This window comes from Pagrus pagrus (assembly GCF_965226575.1).
Source record: "Pagrus pagrus genome assembly, chromosome: 19".
Classification (NCBI taxonomy): Eukaryota; Metazoa; Chordata; class Actinopteri; order Spariformes; family Sparidae; genus Pagrus; species Pagrus pagrus.
The window spans coordinates 22,127,176-22,146,568 of record NC_140203.1 but is presented as its reverse complement, the minus strand read 5'-3'; the positions used below and the strand labels follow the sequence as shown (position 1 = coordinate 22,146,568).

The 19,393-nt window shown below is 40.6% G+C and overlaps 1 protein-coding gene across 1 annotated transcript in view; it reads left to right on the top strand.

The window, feature by feature from the left end:
- tprn (taperin) overlaps positions 1-19,393 on the top strand; it is a 29,978-nt gene that overhangs the window by 4,615 nt on the left and 5,970 nt on the right. Inside the window, exon 2 of the mRNA XM_084383056.1 lies at positions 18,221-18,422. Coding sequence (XP_084239182.1) covers positions 18,221-18,422 — 202 coding nt within the window. The remainder of the gene's footprint in view (positions 1-18,220; positions 18,423-19,393) is intronic.

Below are 19,393 nucleotides of genomic sequence, written 5' to 3'. Positions count from 1 at the left end.
AAGCGCACACCCCAATCAATTGTGTAAGCAGCATATTTTATTAGATTGGGATCCCTTGGACTCCGAAACTTCACATGACTTTCCATCATCATTAGGGTGAGCAGGTGATGACTGAATTTTGACTGATCACATTGGCAGTATTATCCAAAAACACTTTAAGTGAAACCCGGCCTCAGTACTCAGAGATTTGCAGAAGTCTTGTGCAGTATTTTCTCCACATTTCCTTGTAATTCAGCATCATATTTTTGGGATCTTGACTAGAATTCAAAACAAAGTTCTGTGGCTTTGACTGACGCTTCCCTGCAGATCATGACTTTATAATGACAGATATTCAGGCTGCTGCCTTGTGTATGTCTAACCAAACTGGTTGTGATGTATGTGTTTTTATTGTGTGCACATGTGCACTACAAGTGACCATGGCCATTAGACATTAGCACATCCTGTCCTTTGTCCTTGTCGCTCCCAAACCAAACACTTTCTCCTTTTGTTGTCTGTCTGCTCTTCTTCGTCATCATCAAGGCCCCCGATTTTTTCTTCTTTTCTTTTCTGGGCAGGGCTGCACAAGCAATTACAAAAGCATCGAGGCTTGGCCTGGCCTGTATAATTTGTGTGGAATTTTTGTTCAGTGCCGCTTCTGTGTGAGAGCAAAGCTCTGAGAATGGCCCGGGCTCAGCGTTCTGGTCTAGGATTGGGCTTTTTCTGAGCCCTCTTTTTCCAACAAACCCAAACCATTTTTTTTTACGAGGAACTTGGCTGAAAAAGAATGTTCCATATGCACGTCAGGACTTGAGAACTTGACCAAAGCAGATCATCAACTCTTCCTCTAGATTTCCCACAAATATTTCACTGTATCCGCGCTCTCTTACTGCATGTTCTGATTTTTGAACTTGCATGAGTGCTGAATGCTGGATCACTTCCAGCCCAGTCTCTGCTGCTCTCTTGCCTTTATCGCTCCTCAAGCACCAGTGTTTTTTCCCCCTCTACCCACAGTGCACTGCTTTATTCCTGTGCGCTGATAGTTAATAAGGCTTGTCCCCTTGCTTCCAGCTTCCTATGATCTCCTCCTCTCTATTGGGGAAGGAATTGTGGAAGAGCTATGTAGGTCAAGTGCAGCTTCTTGTACCACATCACTCTTGCATTTGCATAAAATCGACTTGGGCTTTCCAGTGAAATAAACAGGCCAGGATGGACTCAGTTTTTATCTGTCGTGTGATTGGACTGGGGTCCCTTGGCTAAACCCAGGCAAAATTGTCAGATTATTTTTATTTCCTCGTGGTAGACGCCGCTACTCTTTGTCAAGGAGAGATACAGCTGGCAATAAGACACTGGAGGGGGCGGGGTGGTTTGTTTTTGAAGTCTCTCTGCTCCCTACGACTGGTTATTATGGGAAAAGGGAGACAGGCCCATGTGTTTGTCAGCACAACATCCAGAGAGTGAGCGGGAGGAAGAGATTTTATGCGCTTACTCGCCTGGGATTTTCAGTGTTTGTGTTTTTGCACAGAGGAGCCAATGAGATGACTAATTTTTCAACTGCTGCAGCATATTTATGTGGATTATGACCATTCTGCAAAGCTAATGATGAGATCTGGTGAAGAGGGTCGTCTGTTTGTTACTGAGAGTGATAATTATCCAGTTGTAAGACTGTTCATCTGGTGGGACTTGAGATTTGGTTTGATATCAATCTGTTCATACCATATGAACCTTAAATTATCATAAGGCAGTGATTTAACTAATTGATTTAATGGTGTTTTCACTACTATCTTGTTTGGTACAGATCAAACTAACTAGTTCTGTTCATTTAGGCTGCTCTGAAAGCTGTGAATCAAACTCAGATTGTTTGCAACTAAAACTCAAAAATAGCCAAAAGTGATCGATAAATGGTTTATACAACCAGCGTCCGCCACTCTAAGTGGTTGTAATGTGAATCCAACCTCAGCAGGGCTCAACGATCAGAATCTCTCGCTTGCCGGGGGCGTGTAAAATGCTACGTCAGGCTAGTAAATCTAACAGAAAACTTGCCTTGAAATGGTAAAAAAAAAGAATAAGCACATTCTTTTTTTTTGGTGCTGATGATGGAATTACCTAAGGAGTGAGCCATTTCTCATCTGTCTCATCTCTGTTGGGAGTTGCACATACAGAGTACTGATCACACTGATCATTTCACTGAGAAATGAACAGTGGATAAAGACTTTTTTGAGCTGAAGCACAAGTGCAAGTGCAACAGGACTTTAGTTATTAGTTGGACAATTAGGGTGACACTCCTAGTTTTAGAGCAGGGTGGATAACCAAGAAACTGGAGACCCAGCCTAAATATTAACAATTCCACAGTCACTATGTATGGTGTGAATGAACGTGTGCGGCCACAGATGCACCACAGCCAGTGTTTTCATGCAGTCACGTACTATTGAACAGTTTAATAAAAGGCATCCCATCTATCAGTAGGTACCAGAACCCATCTGACAGAGCTGTAGGGGGGTGGCGGATAAAAATAGTTGGCAGTCGCTGACCTGAGCGGTCTGTATAAACATTTTTGCAAGATCATTTGGTAACCATGGGAACACATGGCGCGTCAGCCTGTGGGTGCAGGCAGTTTCCCTAATGCATCAGAAAGTGACTGTAGTTGCAGTCTGGACTAATATTGCACATAATCACTTAGTGCTTATTTTTGAGATGTTGACGTCACCAGAGGAGATAAATACGGCTCAATAACGTCAGTCACCGGAAGTCAATGATTGTGGGTGCATGGAGCTCTAATGATGCAGTGTCCATCCAAACTGTCCAGTGATTGAGTTTGCTGACAACTGACTTCATGTTTAGTTGTTGTTATTAACAATCCATGAACAAAAGGCAGCACTTGATATTTTTATCCCTTGTAGGCTAAATGAACAGAACTGCAGGTGTGAAAGCAACCTGGATTTTAAAATAGACTGTACACTAATCTGTCACAACAGTACTCACTATAGCACTATGTGTATGCAGTATTGACACTACCTATTGATGCCATGCACCAATACATTTACTGCTCCCCCATGATAAACCTTGTGGTGTAAAAAAAGCTGCATGCATTTCTTTTAAAGGAGCTTTGTCCCCTTACACCAGTCATATCAAAGTCATGTTTTTGCAGCTTTGTATACATCCCTCCACCTCTGTGCATTATCTACATCTGTGTTTAGAGAACACCGCCTTTTTTTTTTGCTTTTGCTTTTGCTTTTTGTAGTCAAATGCCATGCATACAGTAGGTTAAAAATACCCAAACGCAAATGGTTAAAAGCTCTCAGTAACACAGGAAGGCCAATGAAAGGGCACACTCCTACATTTACATTGTGCGCCTGTGCTACAGGTGTGAAAGTCCATTGTGTTTAATTATTTACCACCCAGCAGACATTCCCCATCTCTCCTCCCTTACGCTTCCTGAAAACCTACCGCCCTACCCCCTTGCTTTAAAAAAAGCTAAATTCAAAATAACAGTCGGCCGCCAACTATCCTGAAAGCTTTTTTCTTTATTGAGGCTGAGGTGAAGTGACGGGGAAATGCTTCAGAGTGAGGTGAAGTTGAGTAGTATTTCCAAAATAGTCACTTTTTAGAGACCAAGACGAGTAGACTTGGGACAATGTATTGCTGTGTCAGCAACTTAACACTAAGTCCTTCTTTTTGAGTTAGAAAATTATATGTGCACTCACTTTTTTGCACTATAAAAATATCTATCCTTTCCGGTCAAGTCCACACCAATGTCATGTTAACTTATCTGAGCAATGCCCTCCAATCAAGACATATAAAAACAGAAACCAACTCTCGATGATGTGAGTGATGTGAAATTTGCAAAGAGCTCTATATTCTGTGGGTATGGGTGTGGGTGTGGGTGTGTGGATGGGTGTGTGAGTTGCTCTTTAACATTATTAAATTGCACCCGGCAAAGTTTTATGATGTCTGTAATTGGAGTTATTATCGGCTTATAAACTTATTACGGTAATATGTTGGCAAGCAGTACCTTATTTACATTCATTTGGAGTAGTGTTTTGAGACATGGATGATGTAAGTCTGTTATTCACTTTCCTATGAACTCCTGTTTTGGTCTCCACCAACTCCAGAGAAAAATATCTTGCCCTCAAGCTGCCTAAAGCCCTCTTTGTTCACTGTCTACTCACTGTCTTTGTCCATCAGACATTGGGTGCTGAGCATGAAGTTTACAGTGAGCGTATCAGAGCTTTTTTGCTGAAAACAAAGCTAAAGAGAGAAGTAAGACTCAACCAATAGTGAAGTTGTGGCCGTATCATCAAAACCATGAGCTAAAAAACGCTGAAATGCCAAGTAGAGCTGTGAGGAAGTCCTTAGACGGAGAGTTGTTGATTCTCTGTGGGTTTGTCTAAACCAAGCAACCTCATTCACATTAAACATTCTTTTTATCCATGGGTAATATACGAATCTGAATGTGTAGCTTTAATTTCAATTCTTAAAGCCTTAAAACGTTGCAATTTCTACATACATCTTTAAACTACTTGGCAGTGGCTCTCCTGGTGGTTTAAAGTTGAAGTTGCTTTCCCTCTTGATTCCGTTCGTCACGATGAATCTGTTTTGTTTTTTTTATTGTTTATTTATAATTGCCAGTAGAAGGTTTTACAACAGATTTTTACAATCTGAATAGTCGAGCCTTCCACGCATCCCACTTAGTCCCATATAGATTAGAAAAGGAGTTATAAACTGAAGCGGTAGGGCAGTTTGCTCTGCCTTCAAATGTGACCCCAGCTGAAGTGAAAGCATGACTGTCACTAAAGCTCCATGGACTTTGTACAATAGAGTGTTGGCTTCAGAGGCTTAGAAACAACTTTGTGTGTCTCTAACCTCACTTCCTGCGGTTATGTACTGAGCTGCTGCATCACTCAGTGCTCTTTTCCTGCCTCTGAAATATCTCATTACTGCATAAAAGCTTTTTGTTGTCAGGGTAGACCGCAACTGAGATGTGTAGCTGTCGTCTGGTGAGAGAAACTTTTTAGTGAAGGACGGGAGTCTTCACTAGACTTGGCGTTTAGATGAAGGTGTCCTTGACTCAGAGTTCCACCAGGCAGCAACATTAGATAAAAAAAATCAAACTGACTTTGTCTCTCGCTGACTGCCACGTAAGAGAGGTGCTAGTTCTCTTTTTATTATTGAGATCACTGGCGGTGCAAATATGGTTTCCTCTTTAACAAGCTTGTCATTTTGTTTCCGAGTGCTTTGTGGCTGCAGGACGTGGACACACGCAAACACACTCAAGCACAGCCATGCCTAATTTCTGCATAAACACCCTCATAGGAGACGCATGCTTGCAGGTTTCCCACACAGGCCTCAGGCACATGTGCAACCCTGCAAAGTCAGTGTAATTAGAATTCAGCCAGCAAAGCCCCACTATCATAGTCATGTTTAATTCAGTATGTGTGTGTGTGTGTGTGTGTGTGTGTAGGTCTCTCTGTGTGTGGGTCTTTAGAGTGCATGAGTAAGAAGATGAAGAGGCTAAAAGCAGAGGACGTTAACAGACGGGGCTTTTTGTAAGTTTATAAAAAGAAACAGAGTGGGTGAGTGGAGGATGCAGGTGGAAGCCGCTGACTTTTGAGACCTGTAGGGTTTTTCCGAACCATCTGCTTTGACATGCATCTCCCTTAGATGCATTTGTTGGGGTATATTGATAATTAAAAGGCAAAATCATTATTAAAACACTCCAAGCCGCCTTGATGAACAGATTCAGTTCTCACGCCATTATAACAAATGCAAAACACTACTGGGAATGTGGGGCTTTTGTGTGTAATGTAAATTTTATTCAAATAGTCCCTCCATGGAGGCGGCGTACAATCTACCTCAGCGTTTTCATCTGTCATCGTGTGAATCATAGATGCCCTCGATGAGTTGTTTTCCTATTTACATGATCAAAAGCTGTCCGTCTTACTGCCATGTCTGTCTCTCACTCTCTCTCTGACTGCCTATCTCCACCTCTGCTCTCCCGTTTCCCTCTGTCACATATCCATGGCGCCTGTCGCCGGGGCAACACGGGCCGTGGCCATGCTATCCTGTCATTAGGATTTCAGGATAAGGACACACGGTCTCTCTGTCTCTCTCTCTCTCACACACATTGTTACCTCAGCGCGGATGTTGTAGGTTTAGTAATTGGTGGATATGCAGTCCCTCATAAAACTGTAAAATCATCTAATAAAGATGTATAAATGGGTTTCCTGGTGAGCGCGTTCTGTAATCAGCAGGCCTAAAGTCAGTGTTTCTGTGGGTGGAGACCCAAACAGTGCAGCGCTCTGATGTTTGAGAGGCAACTGGTGTGTTTTCATAAGGCCCAGTGCGAAGCCAAGCTCAGTTATTTCAGTGCAGGGCAGAAAAAGTCTTCTTCTGTTCACTTGTATTTGCATTTTAACCTTGATATGGATCATCTCTTACTTCTACCATCTTACTGTCTAGGATGTTTTTATTAGAACCTGTTTACATTACTGATGTTTGAGACAGCAGTGCCTAATCTGAATCTGATAATTATCAGGTAATCTTTAATATCTTAGTTTTTGGGTGTTAGCGTGCTAACATTTGCCCCTTAAATATGGTTGTTAAAGAATTGTGACCGTGGCTATTTTACAGATGTAAAAGAGTGCTCTCTGTTGGATCACACTCTAAATTACTTCAAACAGTAGGTGTTATGAGGGGAGATGGTGCAGGACTCCATCCCCCTTGTTAACCTGCCATCCATCTCCATCCCCCAAAGGTCACTAGTAGGCTGTCCCACGTGCTCAAACCAAAACCAGTATGTCTCATATCGGAGACCAGGTCGATTATTAAATATGGCAAGTCAAAGCAAAGGGTATCTTTTGAGCAAACATACCTACTGAAATCTAATCTAAACGCACAGAAACTAAAATATTTCATATAGCACTGAATTAGTTATGATGGTATTATGATGTTCTGGACATTTGCTTAACAAATGAACAGATTGCCTACTGATACCAAACTCATATTTCAGCCGGCAGCTTGCTTTTGCTTCCCGTCTTTGTGCTAAGCTTGGCTAAACACACCATGGAAGACTCTCTGTACTGAATGAACAGAAATAAAACCTACATTGTTCTTCTTATCTTACACCTGATACATCCCCAAATGTGTGTTTTTCCCAAAATTCCAGAGCATGTCTTAGAAAAGTTTAATTTAGGTTTGTCAATCAGGAAGTTTACTGTCTCACTATCCACAGCAGTGTTTATATTAGGCTTTAGTAAGAGGTATGTTTAAAGAAGCTGAAAGTTAACCATTACAACTACAACTACAGTAGCATGATATATCAGGTTGTACAGCTTAGTCCTCACTTATCATTACTGTTCTACTCCTGCAAAATATGCTGTTAATGTGACATCATTCATTTTTTAAGCAAAAATGGCAAATTTTTTCTGGTTCCAGCTTCTTAAATGTAAAGGATTTTGCTGCTTTTTCTTTTTACATTTATGATAGTAAATGAAGAGTGCTTGGGTTTTGGACTGTTGGCTGGACAAGGGAAGCAATTTAAGGATGTCGCCTTGGGCTTTGGGCAATTGTGATGAGCATTTTTCACAAATTTTAAATGATTAATTATTAAAATAATTGGCAGATCAATTGTTAACTTATTGTTAGTTTCAGCCTTTGTGTACTCTTCTATGTGTGGTGCCTTGGAACTGTGTCGCTCATTGATTAATCTCTGTCCCAGAGATCACTGAAACAATATCCTTATCACTGCTCAGCATCCAATGGACTGTACAGCCATTCACTAGCAGTTGAACAAAGGATCAATACAAGACACATCCATTAGATTTTCTTCTAATGTTCTAATGCTTTTGAAACTGGAGACGCTGCCATTCGTGATCAGTTTTGAGTTCTGTGATTAAGAAGTGTCACATGAATACCAGGGACATCCCAGGGACGCCTTGAAGGATTTATAAGGGTCCACCAAAACAATACTCATGATTTCACTTCCTAAAGCGTAAGGAAAAGAAGAAGAAAAAAAATGGAAAAAACGTTTTATTAACAATTAGGTTGTTATCCAGCATAGATTGTCCTCAGAGAATATCATCGATCCTGATCCGGTTTGTGGGATCCTGCCCTGTCCTTTCTCCTGATTGTGGCTTTTCAGACACTCCCAACCATCTACATTTGTTTAGGCTAGAACTGTCCTTTTATATATTAAATGCCCTTAATACCCTCACAATGACAGTGTGTGTCATTGTGGGACTGCTGATACACTAGGTTTCGATCTCCACCCTGCTGGTATCACTTTACATTTACAGCCCATGCAGTTATATCAGTCTGTGCCAGCTCATTCTTATCAGCAAAATGTTCTGATATAGGGCGAAATACATCTGAAACGTCTCCAGTTTTTGGAAGCAGATCTCTTCGTGTACTTGATTATACAAATAGTTTGAAGAAATGTGTCCCCACTCCCATCAACTCCATATCAGTCAGATAATCCAACCCTGATAGCGCATGGAGACTTGAACACACACACACTCGTACTCACACACGGCTACAAAGGGCATACTATTACAGCAGTGACTCACACAGTCTTGAGACACGGCAGTGTAAACACAGATTTTCACATTTTGCACTGCGCCTGCTGGAGCTGTGAGCACCAACCACCTACACGCGTGAATGAGTCTCCACAGTTATATCAGTGATGTGATACTTTGACCATCCAAGGCTGCAGCACTTGAAGCACTTCAACATAAACACTGAACTGATTTATCCTCATACTTGATGAGAAATCTGACAACACCCACACAAGAGAACCATGACGTGAATCAACTGCAGGGATAACAGCCACGGGGGTGTTCAGTAGGTGTACTGTGGTTTCAGCTCGGGTGTGCACTGACCTTTTACTGAATACTTTTGGGTCACTGACAGCCTGAAGCTCTGATATATTGGACTGCAACTAACGATTATTTTCATTATCAATGATTTTTTTCACGATTAATCGATTCACTGTTTAGTCTGTTATGTGTCAGAAAACTGTGAAAAATGCTAATGATTATTTCCCAGAGCCCGAATGACATCTTCAAATTGTTTCCTTTGTCCAACCAAGAGTCAAAACCCCAAAGACTCTTCATTTACTATCATAAATGACAAAGGAAAGCAGTAAATCGTCATAGTTAAGAAGCTGGAACCAGCAAATGTTTGATGTTTTTTCTTGAAAAAGGACTGAAACAATAAATTGATTATCAGAATAGGTGGTGATTAATTGTTTTTCGATCGACAAATCAGTTATTTGTCTAGTTGTTCCAGCTCTACATTGCAGGATTCGACATCCAACAAATGATTTTGTTTGCGGACTCTGTTGTAACCAAACTCATTGACAGTAATTTGGTAAGGTTTACTGCTAAGGTGTGTCGCTGGCTGCTCTTGGCATGCAGCACATTACTTTTAATTACTGTAAAAATGTGCTTACGGGTGTGATCACTATACTGCAACGTCATTCATTCTTCTGCTGGACAGTAGGAGAGGAATTTTTAGTGATGCATGCTTACAGTCTTGATACTTGTGCAATTCTTGTCTACACAGATGAGTAAATCCCCCTTCTTTATGTTACAACTTTTACGTTTCTTCAGATTAAATTTTCAGCTGTATCTCTTGGCAGTGCTGTGCTTATGCTCTGGTCACTCTTACATATGTTGAAACACAGGCTGGAACGACGGTCACTGGCTTGCCAGCCTTGTCCCCTTGCACCCCCCGATATGAAGTTAGGTCATGAACTTGTGATGTGTACATGATATGACATGTATTGTAATAATGTCAATATAGTATAAAGCCTTTGACACATACAAATGTGAATGTGTGTGTGGTTTGCAGAAAAGTTAACTTCCAAACTTTTATTCCAGCGACTGTGCTGTGCATACAGGCTGCCCTGCTGTATTGGTGAAGGTTGTTGAGGCTCTCTACCTGAAATTAATTCCTGCAGACATAAATCAGGGCTGAAAATGGGTTTATCCATATATTTTATTTATAGTATATATTGTCCTAAAAGGTGTTAGAATTAAACACTATGTGAAGTATGTGCTCTATGTAGTAAAGATGCAACTATAACATACATCATAAATGATCTGGTATCTTTTTTACAAAGAAGTCCCTGTAAAGATTGTTGCTAAGAAAACTTTAGAAATCCCCATCATCTCTATTGTGCTGCGGGGGCGACATAAATCCCAGCGATCAGAAAACACTTTTTGGTTGTTTGTTTTTGATGGCTCAGAGTCATTTTATTAATGAAGATATGGCATTAATGTGTGTTTGTCAGTAAGGTGTCGCCTGAGGCCTGTTGTACCAGCTGTGTGTAAATTAAAGTTACAAACATTGCCGACAAGTTGTGTGATTTATGCAAGTTTAAAGCGGTTGCACCAAAGAGATAAGTTACAACAGAACTCTAAGTAACAGCTAAATAGTTACACATACCCCTGGGGTAGGTTTGATCATAAATATTCTTTTGTAGTTTTGTATGATTTAATGTCCTTATTCTCATAATGTCACAACTATTAGCACAGCGGTGCTGTTTTATATCTCCTTCGCTGTCGTCAGTCTCATACATGGTAACACCAGCATTCCATAACCACAGCAAACAACTTATTAAACCACAACATGGTGTTGTTAGGAGGCATCTCTGACGGAGCTGCCCCAGAAGTTTCCCCCTGCTTGCAGTGTTTATGCTAAGTTAACGTTAAACACATCATTGGTAACTGAAAATGTCATATTATTCTTTTAAGCTTATTTCACTGGTGCAGCTGGGAGAGGTTGTTCGGCAGAAGGGTTTCTTTTCATGTCTGAATGTAGGACATGATAAAAAATGGATTAAAGAAAGAACAGACTTTTGAAATACCTTCTCTGTCTGATCAGTACTGATACACCCACCACTTTGTTTCCCTAAATGACGTCCTCTAGTTCACACTAGTTATCCTGATCCACCGGCACAGTGGAGAGGTACACCACATACTTTGTTTGAGTACATGTAGGCTTTATTATCCCTCTCTTAAAGAGCTAATGCAGCTGCAGCTCAGCTCCTCAGCCGGTTCATTGTGGTGCTGTTCTAATATTATCTACCCGGCTGGAGATTAGTTCTAATCTGGCACCTGGTCAGTCTCCTACAGCCAGGTGAGTCCTTTCAGAGGACTTAAACATTCAATAGGTGCAGTGTTTTGGTGGAAATTTTTATAAAATGTAGCTAATTCAGAGGCATCAGATGCTTTTCTACACTTTGAGCAGGTGTACAGCCACACAGCCATAGTCTACACCACGCCCTGTGTCACCTCTCCCCACTGAGGTAAATATAGAAACAGATTTTTTAAGTGATGCACACCCAGTCAAACAGACATCATGTAGCCACAAACGCTCACATGCTGTTACACCCTCAGTTGTTCAGAGCTGTGCTCTTGTGTTGAAGCTCCACCGTAACTCAGCAGCTTTTGGAGTTCAACCCAATCAGCACTGCCAGGGTACTCGCCCCGCGTGCATGTGTGTGTGTCTCCATTCAGTAGGAACCACTTTTCACCAAATGAGGACACGCCATGCTGGGTGGCCTGGAAAAATTTCCTGGCACAGCTCCCATCTCGCCTATTGGCCGGAGCACATTCATGAAGACATAATCTCATCTGATGACTCCCTTCTTCCTCTCTCCCTTACTTCTTCTTTTGTCTGTCTTCCCCACGTCCCTCTGCGCCTCGCCCACAACATACATACAACAAAAACAAAGAGCTGATGAAACTCTGCTCAAAGGAACTTGTAGACTACGTCTCTGCAGAAATATTGTTTATTCCGCTCGCTGTCTGATATCTAAGTCTGCTTGTGTCGAAGCTGCTGCTGCTGCAGCTCCCGACTCTGCAGACAGCCGCAGTCCTAACAAGTTGTTTTCATTTTGTATTCAGCTTCAAAACCCCTGTAAGCAAGCAAAACAACTACAACAGAGCTGAAACGATGTTACTAGATTCCTCAACAGTTGGATGGTGTAGCAAGAATTTGTTTCTGTTGCTTTTCTCTCTTTTTCTCGGTAAGCAGACTTAGTTTTTCCCGTCCACATTGGTCCGTGTTTTGAAATCTAGAATGAAATGTTTTTTCATGTTGTTACTGAGTTCAATAGCTAGCTCTATAATAATAATAATAATATATACATGATAATGAACTATGACTCTTTTGCTCTCATCTTAAGACCTAGACGCTACAGAAAAGTACCTGCAGGGGGAATATTTATCAGGATTTCTTAGATTTTATAAATAACCTCCTTCAAAAACTCGTATCTTTTTGCAGACACAAGATTTTCTTTATTTATGCGACCACGTGCACAAATAATACATGATTGTATTTACATGATGAGTGATGTGTTTCATATGAAGACATATTTAAATCACAACAAAATCTGTAACCAGTTCTATTGTAAGACTAGCGTCATTAGGTGACCCATTTTGATATATTTATTTATACATTTATATATATCGGCCTGCGATATTATAAGCCGGTAGACAAGAGATGCGAGAACTAAAGCAAAGAGCGACAGTTTTTTTTTTAGCATGTTATTTTAAGAGCTACATACAGGCAACATGTGATGGTTTCAAGAAACAGAGTGGCAAAGGCGAGCTGCAACTTTATTTCTCCATTCAGTGCTGCATTAAATTCCCCATTAACATTATAGCACAGCTTTTGCAGTAATGTCAGAACTTGAGCTGTGGCGGTCTGTGGTTGGAGCAGACGGTTTTGGTTTATAGGCGCTGCAGTGTGGAGGAGCATCACCGACATCGTCGAGCTTTCCCTCGATGGCTCTTTTTTCGTGCATGGCTTCTTTTAAAAACATGCCTGGAGAGCTTTGATTCTGATCTTTTAACTTTTAATTAAATTTCATGCAGGGAATTTGTCAAGTGCCAACATGACCCTGCACTCATTTGAACTTTGAACTTTAATTACGAGTGACATGAAGTCTCTCTATTAGTCTATTTTTTCCAGTTAATATCAATCATGTAGTAACATTAACAATTTAAACATTTTATCAGTCAGGCTTTTAATAGTTTTTATAATAAAAGCAACCTAATAATAACCTGCTAAAACAGTGAAGTGTCTAAAGTGTTTTTCTAAAGATGAAGGATTTTCCTGTGCTTCATGTTAGAGACAAGAAAATTATCATTTTGTTTTTAACGCGAGCTGAAACAAAACATCAGCTTACACACATATGCTCACACATACTGCGGTACATAGTCAGTCTTTGATATATATATTTAAAACAAAAACAGAGTAATTAGTCAGTTGTTGGTGGCCTGTCAGTGCCGCAGCTTCCTGTCTGAGCGTCCTGTGGTGAAAACAAGGACAGCAGGGCTGAGTCCGGGCCCCTGTCGGCCTGTCCTACAGCCTGAGGACAGAAGACGAATCACTTCTGCCTCCATGATGCAGGCTTTTATCATCGAGATGAAAAAAGACCCACATAATAAAACTCATGAGCAGCAGCAGGCTGCGAGATAACAGTTCAGTTACCCCATTTTTTCTTTCTTCCTCTTTCTGTCCCTCTAAGTTGGTTTAATGCTGCAGCTGAAATGTAAAGTCAGAGAGAGGACGCCGACAAAGGCGTTGCAGAGTCCCATCTAACTTGAGTCTCATGTGAGAAGAGTGGCTGTAGACCAGACAAAAAGAAAAGTGAAAGACAGTGAAAGAGGAAGCGAGCCCAGCAGCTAGCCTGATTTATTGATGGAGTCGATTTTGGCAGCCAGAGACTTCCTCTAAGACAGGATGCCAGTTTAGCAAGGATACGCTTTTTGTGGTGTAAGATTTAACACAGGAACTAAGAAAGGAGGTTCTTGGGCTAAAAATAGGCAATGCCTGCGACTGAGGGCCCTTTAGAGATGGTGGCATAGTGTCAGAGCCTGCGTCTATACACAGGATTTGATATGTTTGGTGGTTTTCTGCTGCTATAGTGGCTGACAACTAATGGAGAAACCAGTCTGGCACCTTTGCTTTGTTAAAAAGTAAAACAGTGACTCGTTGGAAGCTATGTGATAATTGAGGATGAAGTATAAAAGGAAAGTCACTTAAGTAGTCATAAGATCACAAATAAATACATGTTGAAGGTTTTCAGATACAAAGTTAAGGTTAGGTATTTTAGGACCCCTGAGGTGGGGTCAGGGTTGGGGATGACATATTTTCAGGATGATGTGAGTTAAAAGGTCCGGTATATCTTTATATCTTAAAGGTATTATTGTTAATTGCAAAGGAAATGATAATTATTTCTCGTTTGCACAATCAACCCCCTTTGAACAACAGACTAAGAGACAGAGTAAAAGGTGAACATAAATGGAGTTGACTGAATGATTGCAAATGAAAATTGCCCCAACTTGTTTTGATCTGTAGTCCTCAACCTCGAGACTCTCCCTTTATATAGACTCTATACTGTTATCTTTAATCTGTAGACCTATGTATGTGGAACACCTAGACCCTCATTCAGCCGTAATATGTCAGCCTTTGATAGTAAATCTATAGACCATTGTTCCTAATGTCTTGACCCGCATTCCTAATTTATAGACCTTAGTTCTGAATTTATCTATAGGTCTTTGTTCTCAATCTGTAGATCCTTAGTCAGTCGTCTGTGGACCCTTATTCTTAATGTCAAGTCCTGATCCTGAACAATAGGAACCTAGTCCTGAATCTAGAGGCCCTCATCCTTGATTTATAGACCATCATCCTTTATTTATAGGTCCTCGTCCTTAATCCATAGACTCTCATCTTCTTGTCCTGACTCTGTAGACCTGGTTTAGACCTTATCTCTGGTCTTGAGTTTATAGTTTGATCTAGACTTTTGACTCTTTTGCCTCCTCTGTTCTTTACTCGTCGACCCTTGTTCAATGTTGACTTTCAGTAGGAATCTATGGATCCATTATTTCTACACTTTTGCCCTCACCTGGAACCTGTAGACACTTATTTTTTATCTTTGAAGCCTCAATCTTGAAAATCTCATCATCAATCCATAAATTGTCATTTTGAATCGCGTGATCCTCGTCTATGATCTGTATCACCGTCTTTGATCAGTTCACTCCTGACTTGAATCCATAAACCACTGTCAGTTGAATCCGTAGCTTTAATCTATAGACCCTTGTCCTAAATCTGCAGGCACTTGTTTTATATCTTTAGTCCTTGTTCTAAATCTATAAACCCTTGTCCTCAGCCTCTAGGCTGTCATATGAGAGCCTGTTTAGATGCTTCAAAAGTTGAATATGTTCAAAATGCTACCATAAATCTCTTTCCTGTTTTGATTTAAATGGAAATACATATATATATGAAATATATATGTGTCCTTAATGAATAAGATGTAAAGTGTGCAGATTAATTTTATTCCCAGGTTATTAAGTAATGCGTACTTACATCTTTTTGACTCGCGTCACATGTTGAAAAAAAACTCTCTCTCCGCCATCACAGATCTCACCATAGATACAGATATAGACCAGAAGAAGAAGTCATAAAGGATGTTGAACACGTACGTCATTTTAAAATTGAGGTTAAGGCGTTAGCCGTGACTGGTGTTGAGTTGGAGGTGCTGTTGCTGGCTCGTGGCCTTGTGATGGAGATTAGGACAGATTTAGATCACGGCCTGCAGAGTAGATGGAGCCAGGTACTGTACGTTAAGAGCAGTCAGCTGACGGACAAACCTACTGTTATATTTATATGTGTCGGCTGTCATCTCCATGGCAACTCCGGAAAATAAAACCCTTCTGAAACGCTTACAAGTGGCCAGAATACATGACTGGTAACTTATTATAAACCATTTGTGGTCTGTCTGTCATTCTAAAACTGTTTCCCTCAAGTTTGTGAGTGTAGACTGCACTACACAATTAAATCGTATCAAATAAAGGCATACTGCTGGAAAAATAAGGTTTTTTTTTCATAAGCTGCCTGAGAAAAGTTAACAAAATATGAAAAGTAGCAAAATAAAACAAATGAAATCAAACTGACGTTTCTCAGAGAACCTGTCGCATCCTTGTTCCAAAGGGGACAAGACATCTCCTGTGAAAATAAATTCCAGTCAGTGAGCTCGCTGACAGCTAAAACCACTAAAGTCTCTGGTCGCAGAGTTGCCATTCATGTTGGATTACATGGTGCAGCAAAGTGCAAGGCCCAGGTCTCACCCCACGGATCCATGTTTGCAGACCATTGAGGCGTTGCCAAACAGACACGTCTTACAGGGAGCACTCTGAGACAATCAATCACAGGCCCCCGAGCTCCTGCAAGGCTGCCACCTGTCCCACTTCGAGGACACGCAAAGTCCAGTACATGAAGCCACAGACGAGCCCAAACAAACTGCAGCTGGCTCTCCAAGGATCCCAATTAAAAGCTCTGTTGAATAAGTTATGAGGTAGTTGGTTCGTTCAGAGCTAAACGGGCATTACTGCGGTGTAATCGAAGAGCTGAGATATGAAAATCAGCAATATAGATTAAATTACAGAGCAATAAGGCATAAGGAAGTAATAACCTGTTAATGTTTACTGTGCTCATAAAATGCAGCCGTCTTGAAGGAGAACGATATCTTGGGATCTGTGCTTTGAAATCTCGGCTAATAATAGTAAAGTTTGGCCTCTCTACCAGACAATTCAGCGAGCAAACAGTTAACAGCGGGTGGTTTGTTTTCCTGGTAAACACATCTGGCGTGTAAACAAAGAGTTTGTCTGCAGAAGCCATACAAGGGGCTGCTTAGGGCCCCTCAGTTACAAGGGCCCTTCAAAGCAAATAGATGATGTGAACTCACACTTATGTTTTAATACATTTTTCTGAAATGTAGAATGATATGTAATTTAAACATTTAAAGATGGATTCTCTGTTTTTATTATAGACCCGTCAAATACCAAAACATGTAGATGAGAGGGCATTTTGGGATTTAACGAAAGAACTCATTTGGGTTGACGGTGATATTAAAAAAATCTCAAATCTTAACCAGCTTTTTCTGGAGTTTCATCTGCATCTTACTGCCTTCATCAGTGGATGGAGCTTGCCCAGTTGTCATCATGTGACCTAGGTGGGGAACTTCAGTCATAGTTCAGGGTTGAGTAGTCACGGATGTAATGTAATGTAAAAAATTTGAAATTGGATTAGCTACATTGTCAGTGATAACTGGATTTACATTGTTACATTGTAAAATATGGCAATTTTAAAATGATCAGACTTTTTTTTGATAACCAACACTATTCAGTCTGACATATGGGGTTTCTCAGAAAACTGCCCCACTTCGTGGCAGACCTGGTGGAAGAAAAAAGAACGGTGTTGAGTCAAAGCAAAAGGCTCGTGCAGCATCGACCCTCCGAAATAGCCTTCCATTCCTGCCAATATCACCATCCCTTCGGCTTCAAAAATGTGCAACACAAGGAGGTCTATGTCCAGTGCAAATTTTTGTAGCCAAAAATAAAGTTGCTGCCATCTGTTGAGACCTCAACTTCAAATCTGAGGAAACACACAATAGACACAGCATCCCACACTTTAAGAATACACACAATTAACCTGTTTGTGCCAATACAGTTTTTTGTAAGTGTAATTTGATTTGACCAACTTTAAATGCTTACTATGCAAAATGCATTGTATTTGCATTGTGTTTTTCTACATATGTAAAGAGGGGAAAAAATTATTTTTAAGTCATCCAAAAGTGTTCAGATTAAATAATACTTTCTTTTGTAATACAATCTAAGTCATCTGACCCAACCCGCATTCTGTGGCCTTTCAAAATGCTAGTAAGTGGACCTTGAGTTAAGATTTTTTTATCAAATCAAGAATTTGGAATTTAATTTTGGAGCCACTACAACAACTTTGGGAATCTGAGGGAATTATTTTTGAGTTAACTGTTGCTGTGGACACTGTGGTTAGATGATGCATGGAGTCCCAGAAATCCTCGAACCAACCCGGTCTAAACTGACCAAAGTGGAAAATGAGACTTTTAGTGAAAATAATAGTTCCTATCAGGAAACGACCATACCTTCTGTTCTGCTTCTCTTTATTTTCTGGCCAGCTAGATTTGAAATAACATCAAATAATCTCTCCAAATCATGAACACCTGCCTCTGTTTTCCAAACACAAACATTTTATATAGTGCCAGTGAAGTGAAAATAAAATATGGAGGCAGGGGAAATCTGCAGTCAGTCAGACTCTTTTGTAAATAAACAATATTGCCAAATCAAAGCAGTACAGTAACATGTCAAAGACAATAGATAATTGCTTGTTCTCATGTTTCCCTCTGTGTCTTTTGCAGCTCAAGATCTCTTTTAATGAGTCGAGTCTCGCGAGTACGTACGAGTATCCATCGGAGAGCAGCGCGTGGGACAGCGGGGAGGAGGACGAGGAGGAGAAACAAGATGAGAAGGTGGCGGATGACCAGCCAAGCATGGTGGGACGCATCCACATTCCCCGACCCAGTTTCACCAGCTCGCCCACCCACACAACCAACAGCAACGGTGAGACAACATGAAATATGATGGAGGGGAGGAAAGTGTATCATTCCATGTTGATGTGGCAAACTTGCAGGTTTGATGTCCAGTTTAAACCCACGAGCAGCATTAAAATCTCTGTCACATTGGTCTCGACATAAACAGCTATTGACCACACTGCTATGAAACTAACTGGAGATATTCATGACCCCTAAAGGATGATCCCTAGTGATGATTTTGGTGGCCCTCTGAAGCAACCGTTAGCTCAAAAATTCTACCTGTCCAATGTGAGGTATACAACAACGAATCTTTAAATTATCCAGTGTATTCTTAATGTCATTGTATATATTCATGGTCCCCAGAGGATAAATCGTCTAATGTGGTGACCCTCTAAACTTTGCTCTGAAGCAACCTTTAGGTCAAAATGTCTTCTTGTCCAACACTCTGGTCCACAAGTTCTCTTGAAATGAAATGGCCAGTGCATATTAAATGTCACTTTAGATGTTCATGGTCCCCAGAGGATGAATTATCCAATGTTGTGGCAATCCACTTGTAGCACCAGAAAAATCAGAATTTTGGCAGGATTATAAATAAATTTACTGAGCACACTCATGCTCCTCAGTGGATGAACCTATTCCATTTTGGACACCTCAAGCTTACCTCTTTGGATGAAAATAAATACAAATCATGCAATTAAATGTGTTTATGTAGCATTTCTGTAAAATTATATATATAGGCTTGTCTGAGACACATGAGATCAAGAAAAACAAAATAATTATTAATGAGGAAGTAAAACCAAAAGCTTTAGCAACAGAAAAACATTTAAAGGAGGACAGCTTTTGAAGTGCTGGGAATAAATGAACCAGAAGCAAAATGCTAATAGAGAGCAGGATCAACAGCACTTATTTAATGTCACAAAAGTGCACTTTATGGAGAGCAAAACAGCATCCTGTGGGGTACTTTTGTTTGCACAAGAGGCACAAGGGTCTTATGTAGGA